Source organism: Clytia hemisphaerica, unplaced genomic scaffold, assembly GCF_902728285.1.
Source record: "Clytia hemisphaerica strain Z4C2 unplaced genomic scaffold, Clytia hemisphaerica genome assembly, whole genome shotgun sequence".
NCBI classification, from domain to species: Eukaryota; Metazoa; Cnidaria; class Hydrozoa; order Leptothecata; family Clytiidae; genus Clytia; species Clytia hemisphaerica.
In genome coordinates, this window is record NW_027104383.1 from 809,249 (window position 1) to 818,489 (window position 9,241).

At 38.6% G+C, this 9,241-nt stretch overlaps 1 protein-coding gene across 1 annotated transcript; it reads left to right on the forward strand.

The window, feature by feature from the left end:
* Positions 1–760: 760 nt before the first annotated feature.
* LOC136819281 (eukaryotic translation initiation factor 4E-binding protein 1-like) lies at positions 761–8,157 on the forward strand. Its single transcript, XM_067075513.1, has 3 exons — positions 761–1,005; positions 6,803–7,006; positions 7,318–8,157. Exons 1-3 carry the CDS (start codon positions 885–887, stop codon positions 7,344–7,346), a joined length of 354 nt encoding a protein of 117 aa, XP_066931614.1. The 5' UTR covers positions 761–884; the 3' UTR covers positions 7,347–8,157.
* The last annotated feature ends 1,084 nt before the right edge of the window (positions 8,158–9,241 follow it).

Consider the following 9,241-nt stretch of genomic DNA (forward strand, 5'->3'; position numbering starts at 1 on the left):
GAAATTTTTGATTTTCGTGATTTTGGGACCCTTTCAGAGACTTACTTTTGAATTTGTACCCCTTTGAGAGACTTTTGAGGAATGAGAAAAGGTACCCTTATGGCTCGCACATACCCGGCACCCATTTTGGGGGCCATTTTGCCTAAGTACCCCCCCCCCCCCCGGATTTGGGGGCCGGCAGGGGATTGGAAAACAAAGGGAAATTACGAGTATATCATTTTGATGATTCATGAAAATAAACAAATTCATCCAACATTTCCCACTTGTCAGCTTATGAAGCTAGCTCTAGCTGAAATTATTGCATGTTAGAAATATCTGAAAAATTTGTTCACAATATTTACCCCCGTTCGCAAAAAGCAAATATTTTGCGATCTATTCTCGGAACTCGAATTTATGCGCACGGGGGTAACAAAATATCTTTTTCTTAACTTTGCATTTACATCAGACTTCAAAGGGCTGAAATTTATCCCACTCATTGGATATTGACGTGAATTGATGCATATTTAAGCAATTAATATCTTTTATTTTGGAAAAAATTGGGAATTTTCATCAACTTCTTTTGAAAAAGAACGACCTTGAGTATTGAGAGTCACATGACCAAACATATTCGAGTGGGCACGTGATGTTTATTTCATTTTTCCAAAATCAATTTTTGTTATCCTTGTTCGGTCATACTAAAACTTTTTATCACTAAATTTTTGATGTTTTTTTTTAGTAAGTGAAAATACTATATATTGATTCAACCTTGCTGGAAAAAACCAACGTGCTGAAGCTGAACATCATAACAAGAAGTGACGCTAGAAAAACCAAAACAACACCAAAACATCTTCAACAACCCATCCTATCATCCACATCCTTGCATCCAAATTTTGGACTCTTTCATCATGTCGAACACTTCCACAAAGAGTATCCCAGTGAGGAGAGTCCAAATCCACGAAGCCCATCAGATGCCTTCACGCTATTCCGAAACACCAGGAGGAACGATTTTTTCAACTACCCCTGGAGGTAAACTTGTACATACTTTTAACTTGCTTCTTCTCTGTTTAAAGTGAAGTTCCGTTTCGTTAGATTACCTTAGGATGATTCTTTTTGATCGGCTAATCAATTGACTCTTGGTGAATATCTATTTTTGTTGTTTGGTTGTTTGGAGACCAATCCAAAATGTGGCCATGACACTTTCAATAGGTTCCCATATATATGGGAACACCATGCCCATGTTGTTAGCACCTTTGACTGACTGCATTATTTCCCTCAAATGCATAGGAAGCCAAGGAAGATACCTTCTTTATTCCTTCAAGTGAACTGCTGCAAGTTAGCTCAGTGCGGTAAAATGCATAGTTCAATAAAACGCTGGTTTTTCGCAACACAACAGAGGGGGTGTGCTGGGACCATTCTACGTCATGCTTCTAAGGAACACCAACAAATTTCCTCAAAAACACAAGTAAAATTAGACAAATTTCATCTTGCATTGTCCAACAAGAGGGTTATTCCAAAAATATTTAAAGAAAGAATGATACAAAAATCTTTCACCAATCCCTCAGAAATTAGGGTTAGAACAACTATCGATGCCATCTTATGAGGAAAGAATCACCTGGAAAATATGAAACATTTACTAAAACACTTTGGAAAATCCAAGCCCCCCCCCTCTTAGAAAACTTTTCAAATACATATTTTTGAGACCCCATTCTTAGTTCAAAGGTAAGCATTGTAAAATTTTGCAATATAAACTCAGGTGAGTTACGGCGTGTCCAATTCCAATGAAAACCAATAGCACTCATTTTAGGGTACTCATTCATACATCGAAAGAAGTGTATTCCAACGTACATTATTAACAAAATTGCTGTGTTGGAATTATTTTTTGCAACCAAAAAAAGTAATTTTGTTAATGGACATTTCTTTTGATCCTTCTTAAAGAATTACATGATGGTTAGCTCATTAGATTTCTGTTGGCAAATTTCTAATGTTAAGTATATCTCAATAATTTAAAACCTTGCCAAAAGGTGGCTAATGATTTCTAAAACTGCTGTTAGAAATATTCAAATAAAAAATGGTACATTGGCATTGTTAGGGGGTTGAAGGGGATGTTGTTTATTAGCAATGCATTTGGGTTAAAAAGTTGATGGGCTAATGGTGTAACAAAGCTTAAAGTTTGTAATGTTCGGTTCCTTTTGATTGAATTGAATTGAATCAATGCTGATTATGCTTTGTTTGAGACAATATTATGACTTTACTGACAAATAATAGGGCAAACTGGCTAATATTGTAACATGTTACTTCTTTCTTTAGCCAATATCTTTGGTTTAACTATGTGCAGTTTCCGGGAATAACAACAGTGGGTAGTTAACCCCTTAAAGTCTCATTTCCAAACCTTGCCTTAATTATTTTCACCTGAAATAAAATCTAGGTCATTTTAATGAAAATGTTATTTTTTGGCAAAATAACCCAAAAATCCAAAATCCTTCAACTCTAGTGCGTTTGGACCTGTGTTAGCTTTTTAGCCCAGAAATTTTATTGATCTAGAAGCTATTTTGAAGATTTTATCAACAGAAAACAAATTTTTTAATATTTTTTGAATGTCACGGAGCTTGCTTTTTTATGAACATATGTCCTCTTCCATAAAACAAAGCAATGTGCAAACGATAGTGAAAGTTACGCAAACCAAAATAATTTTGTTTCCGGTCCACTTGTTTTCAAGAGGCCAGGCGCGTTATGAGATGCTAATCGTCGTAGGATATTTGATGACGATCTGGTAACTGTTGCTTGTGTTGGCTGTGCTGGCTGAGGCTGAGTGGCCTAGAAACTGTTGGATGAGGAATAGTTGGAGGAGTGGTCTCTAATGGTGAGGCTGGAAGCAGATTGGTAGGTGTGGGTAGTGTTGTTGGTGATACAAATGTTGCTGGTGGAAGGAAGCAACGATTTTGCAGTGTCACCCTCCCTGAGCCATTGGTTCTGACTCCGTATTGTCTGTTCGGAAGTGTTTCTACAATCATCCCAGAGCGTAATGTTTTACCGTGTCTGTTGTACTTCTCACTGATCACATGGTTTTGTTTGGAGAATGCTTCTTCCCGTTGTCTTGCGTCGATCACCCATGATGAGTGAAGCTGGTAGTGGGATGGGTGTGTGGGTATGTGGTTATGCAGCTGGCGGTGAAATAGGATTTGGGCAGGACTGAGTTTGAGATCTGGTAGAGGAGTATTTCTGTATAGTAATGTTTTTAGGTGTGGGAAAGTTCTTAATAGCGTTCAGTATTGACTCAGAGGGTGCAATATTCCATTTGGTGTGATTCTAAGTCCGGCAAAATCAACTGCGTCTTGACAAAATTGAAACTTTTCAGCAATGAGGACGATTCCTTTCTCCCCACAAAGTTGAAGGTAATCCCATGCATGGTAGAAGGATTCCGTGATTGACGAGTCATACAGCAGAGTATCATCCACACATTTCACCTTTAGTGGTACATCTTTAATAATGTCATCATAATGACTGGTGAAGGCATCACCAGATACTAAAAAACTTTGGGGCATACAAAGATATCTGTATCGTCCCCATTCAGTTATAAAAGTCGTGAGATGTTGGCTCTCTTCATCAATTGGTACAGAAAGTTATCCGTCAACTGCATCCAAAACAGTCTTCTTGGTATTGGGAGGTACTTGACATGCAAGTTGGAACGGGGAGGGACAATGGTGAGTTTCGCGTTTACACTGTATGTTGAGTTGTTGGAGGTCAACTGTTCGTCTAATATTGCCGTTTTTCTTTCTGGCTGTGACCATGGTGGTGCACCACTCAACTGGTGTTCCGATTGGTACAGGTGCTATAATGCCTCTCTTGACGTCGTCGTCCAGACTCTTCTTGACTGCTTCCTTAAGGTGGAAAGGCACTGGGTTGGGGTTATGACAAACATGTGGCTTTGCATTAGGTTGAATACGTGGACAGGTTTTGTATCCATGGATGGAAATGGTCAATCTCTGTTGAACGTAGTTTTGGAAAATTGTTCTAATAGATAATGTTTGAGTTTTGGAACGTTTTCCCCTGTAGGTTCAAATGGTAATTTTTCTGGACGTTGAGGTAGATTACTTGGCAGGGTGTCAACCGAGGAAACGGTTGTTGACATGGGATATGGAAATGTCTCTGGTAAAATGTTCAATTCTGTACACCCTTTACGGCTGACATAAATTCTGTCAACTTCTTCACAAATGTATAGCGTTGAGTAGTAGTGTGATTGTCTATTATGAAAGTCATTGGTAGCCAGCCAGAACAGTGTAATGTGGATCCGCCAACGGCTCGAACTAGTTTATTGCATGGGATCAACGATTGTTTGTTTAGTTTGAGTTTATTCAAATGTTGCGGTCCAGCTAAACAAATGCTAGCTCCACTATCAGGAAAGATTTTCATTGACGTTGGTGTCGGTTTGGTGGTATTGGAGGTTGGCGTAAGCTTCGCAGTTATTTCAGTGATCTCTGCAGTTGGACGGAACGCTTTGCTTTTTTCGTCATAGGTGACATGGGCCAATAGTGCTTTGGCTGTTTCTGATTTTGGTTTCTGACACACTTTCGAAAAATGATTTGATAATTTGCAATTGTGGCATGTCTTCCCCATGCTGGACACTTGGATGACCGTTCTTTTGATCCGTGGGTAAGGCTGCCACAACCGGAACACAGAGCTTGTCTGGTTGGAAGCTTTTGGCATTGATATTGCGATGTTCGGACCGCCATTGCATTGGATGCATCTTGTAAGCTGTCATGATCTTTGAGGGCCATTTCGTAGGCTTCTGCATGCTTGACGACATCTTCCATACTGTTGAGGGTGGTGGCCTTAGCAAGGATGTCGACCTGTAGAACTTCGTTATGTAAGCCCCGGATCCATTGGTCTCTGATGTACGAAGGTGAGAGATCATGATGACATTGCAGGCACGAAAAATTTGCAGTCTTGTGCTGATGACTTTAAACGAACTAGATAGTCCCTTAGTTGTTCATTTTCGTGCTGCGATAGTGATGAAAATTGCATTCTGTGGACGGTTGGATTCAACTTTTTCGTAACAATGGTTTCAATGGCATTCAGGAAGTCGTTCTCATTGAATGTTAGAAAGTTTGGATGGTTGTTGATGATACTTGTTTGGGTAGCATCGTCACATGCGTTGTAAATCATTGATGCAATCTGGTTTGCTGAGATCCCTGCGATTTGTTTGTAAACAGCCCAATCGATTTTGAATTTATGAAACTGGGGATGGGTCATGTCAGACGTAATGGAAGGTAGTTTTGCAGATTTATGTGAGGCGGTTGGTACGACAGAAGGAGTTGGATTAGTTGTAGCATACGTAGTCGAGTCTGGGGTACTGCTACTACAGATGTGTTGGAGAATCTTCATTATATCCCCAATAACTGTCTCCAGGTCTCTAGGGCAATATCTCTAATGTCATTCGATTCTCTGTGAAGCTCTTTGCATACTGGTGTGCAGCTTCTTCTGGGATTCCAGCATCCCGCAGGTATTTTTCCCAGTCTTGATCTGACTGTGACAGAGCCATGTAGAAAGGTGATTGAAGGAAACGAATAAGTTTCAATGATGGCTACTGCCACATCTAAATATATTGTTTGTAATACATTAGATCTAAATGAAAAGAAAGAAGAATATAAACTAATCTGAACATGTCAATCAAACATGATTGAATAATTGCAATTTGATTGTTGAACGAAAAAATGGCCAATCTGGGCCAATTCCAGGGTAGGATAACTTTCGATTGGTTTCGATTTATTGTCAATTACATTCGATTGATTATGTTCGATCATGATTATTCTTGAAGTTAAGTTTGATTGCAATTGAATTAAATTGACCCACTCCTTTAGATCTTGAGCGTGGATGGCTGCCCATACACCATCGAAAAATCGGAGCAAGTGCATAAGTACAGCACAAGAGCTATTAAAGAAAGTGAAAGCAATTAATTCAATCAATTTGATTACATCAAATATTCTTCTTAACACCAAAGATATACTGCTAATCTTTTTGATAAATTTTTAATAAATTCAAAGTTCCTTCTGATGCTTGAGTCTAAACGACATAGGAAGGCTTAAGACATCCAAAAAATAGTCAGTTGCACACTGTGTTCCTGAAGGAAGGGGAGAACACTGCTTTGATTGGCCTTGTAAATCTAAGTTTTGGTGTTCTGTAGGATTTAAAGTTTTTAATGTAATTTGAACATCAGAATCAGAGAAAGCAATGAATTTTGATATGAATTCATGTATAAAACATCAAATTTGGTCAACTAGTTCCAAAATTACAAGGTTTTTAAGGCCGCTACAGCTCGGGCGCTTTGGTAGATTTTCAAGGCACGTTTTATACCTCGATTTTCATCAGCATTTCATGTTCTTTCCGCTGGAACCATCAGATTTTGAATATTTTCAAAAAAATAATTTTTTGCCCTACCACCTGATGACGTCATCTGGCAGGTGGCCAGGGGGCAAAATTTGGTGTTACTATTTAAAATTAAGTTTTAGACCCTCTATGGATCATCTGTGCCAAGTTTCATGCTTTTATCACCATCTGAAGTATTCTTACATTTTTATGTGCTAGCAGACCTCACTAGTCCACCTCACGCTCCCTTTGTCAATTATTTCATTATATTGTTTGTTTGTGCTCTTGATTCATATAAGATTTGTTCTGTAATGTTATATTGAGAACCCATGGTCGATAGTCAACGCTTCCATAATCGCACTATCTTGAGAATTTCTGTAAGTTTGCTGTTATGCCTGCTTTCAATCCTTCTCGCCATTCTGGGACTTTTGATTATGACATTCCTTTATTACTCATTTAGGTACCAGAATTATTTACGAGCGGAAGTTTTTGCTAGATTTGAAGAGCTCGCCACTTTCTCAAACACCAACGAAGTTACCTGTCATTCCTGGCGTCACTTTGGATGACAACGGCAAGATAATTGAAGAGGATGAGAGTGACTTGCAAACACTTGCTGAAGAAACAAAACCTCCCCAAGTTCCTAAAGAGGAAAAGAAACCTACCGGTATGTATTCTCAGCTTTGAAAACATTTTCAATGTTTCGATATATTGAACAATTTGCCAGTCATACGTCTCATAGTGTCCCCCTTATTTTTGGGAGGCTCTAGTGACTTTTGAAATTTCCCGAAAAAGGGGGTTAACAAAATTTTGACTTTCTTGAGGAACCTCAGACAAAAGGTAGCAGCAGGCATTTTATTAAGTTTCAACCATTAACGTTCATAAAGAGTATCTGAGAAAACTTTTGCAAGAATGCAAGTTTGCAAGAATTTCAAATGTTTTTGTTCTTGCTAAAACTTTTTCAATTTCTTTATGCAGATGACGATATGTTTGAGATGGAGATGTAATATGTCAGAATTCCTCTCGCCTTGAATATGCTCGTCGCTGGTACCGAATTGTAAAGAATACTCCAAAAAAAAGAATAAAATGTTCCAAAAAAGAAAAAAAGGTTTGTAATGAACAATCAATCAAAAGAAAAGAAAAGCCAAAAAAATCAAATCTACTATCTTTAGCCATAAATGTTGTGTTCAGTTCTCGTCGATGATCATTTTTTTTATTTTACCGACATGGTGCTGGCTGGAACAAAAACCTCCTCGATTGAGGTGCTGTCGAATCCCTGATCTCTGTTTTTTGTTCTATGTATCTAGTTTGTTTGTAGTTTTTCATTTGTAAATAGTATCCCAGTAGCTTTGTCTTTGTCCTTCCTTCTCGAGAAGCTTATCTTTAAAAGCCTTTATTTTGTACTATATTTTATTGGAAGAGAATTTTTATTAGAGTCTTACTTTTATTTTGTGAGGCATTTTCGTCAATTTTGTCAAGTAAATGCTTTGATTTAAGAGTGATTGCTGGCGAAAATTTCTCACATATTTTTTCAGATTGTTGTCATTATTTTATTGCTGGTGTTTTCTGGAGGTTGGGATTCAAGAAAATTCTTTTTTATCAAGGTGCTGTTTATGTACCGACTTTTAAACTCTTAGTGAAATAAACTAGTGGAAGAGTTGAACCTCCTTTGCTCTTCAACCTAGTTTCACTTCTGTAAATAACTTCAAAAGTGTCGAATTTTATTATTTGACCATCCATTATATAGCATTTATTAACGAAAAGCTATCTTGTAACATACTGTTGAACGCAAAAAGAAAATTTTTTAAATCGGGAAGATTCATCTTGCCTTCCGAATTCGATTCCCACTCTGGTACCACGGCTCAATAGACAAGTCTCCGTTTTAATTAAGTTTTAAATTTTCCGGATTAGGCTAAAATCGTGATCCTAAATTTCGAATAACTCTTAATCCAGCCATCAAAACCCTATAGACCATTATACTTTTTTCAACTAGTACACTTGAACGCCCATCTTTGATTCTTGTGAGCCTTCTGTCGACGACTTAAGGAGCTAATTTGCTAGACTACCTTGAAAAATTGGCCAAAAAATCTTCTCGGGAGAAAATACCAAAAAATTTTACCCACTGAGAAGCTTTCTAAACTCTATGATTCTATCTCTATTCGGAATTAAATGGAATCAGCCACAATGGCGTTTTTGAACTTGAAACGAGACTTTCTATCCCCATTGGGATTCCGATATTAATTTTCATGAAAATGTACTGCTGTGGGGACTAGAACCTTTGTGGATAAGCGCCCTTTGATTTTACTATCACGTTCCTTCGTTGGGTAAAGATTCCACTACTTCCCGGACCTGGATTCCAATGACTTTTCTGAAACTTTTTCCGATTGGAAAGAAATCGTCTTGATACACGGAAGGTTCCTTGTGGTGAGATAGTAATGGTTCACTTCCGGTCTTTTTCCGGAAGAAAGGGGTATTGGAATCTTCGAGGGAATCTTAACCGAGTGAATGATGACTAGCTTCAATCCGGCGTTTGTGTAAAAACCACGCGCGGGCGTTTTGGATGGGAAATTAGGGGTTTCATTTCCCATCCAGGTTATCTGATATTCCGATGGCGGATTGGCGGTCGCCCACGCTAAAGCTCTAAAGGAGCGGGCCAATTTCCCGACCTTCAGAGCTTTAGCGTGTCGGATGAAAATTTCACCATCGGAATGCCAGATAATCATCCAGGAGTCTCAAGTCTAGCTCTTCGAGCTTGGAAGTCAATGGCTCCTCCCCTTCCGGCCGGGTCGAAGAGTGGCAAAAGGGTCCGTCGTGTGTAGGTTCGAGCCCTAGTCCCCGCCCTAGTAACTAGTTAAAGCAAGGAAAGGAACTCAAGCAAAGTTGCAAATTTTGGTCTTTTTAT

Excerpts from the sequence above, each read along its gene's own strand:
- LOC136819281 (XM_067075513.1), top strand. The coding sequence starts at position 885 with ATGTCGAACACTTCCACAAAGAGTATCCCAGTGAGGAGAGTCCAAATC. Across the intron at positions 1,006-6,802 it reads TTTTTCAACTACCCCTGGAG|GTACCAGAATTATTTACGAG; the intron begins GTAAACTTGTAC and ends TTACTCATTTAG. Across the intron at positions 7,007-7,317 it reads AGAGGAAAAGAAACCTACCG|ATGACGATATGTTTGAGATG; the intron begins GTATGTATTCTC and ends TTCTTTATGCAG.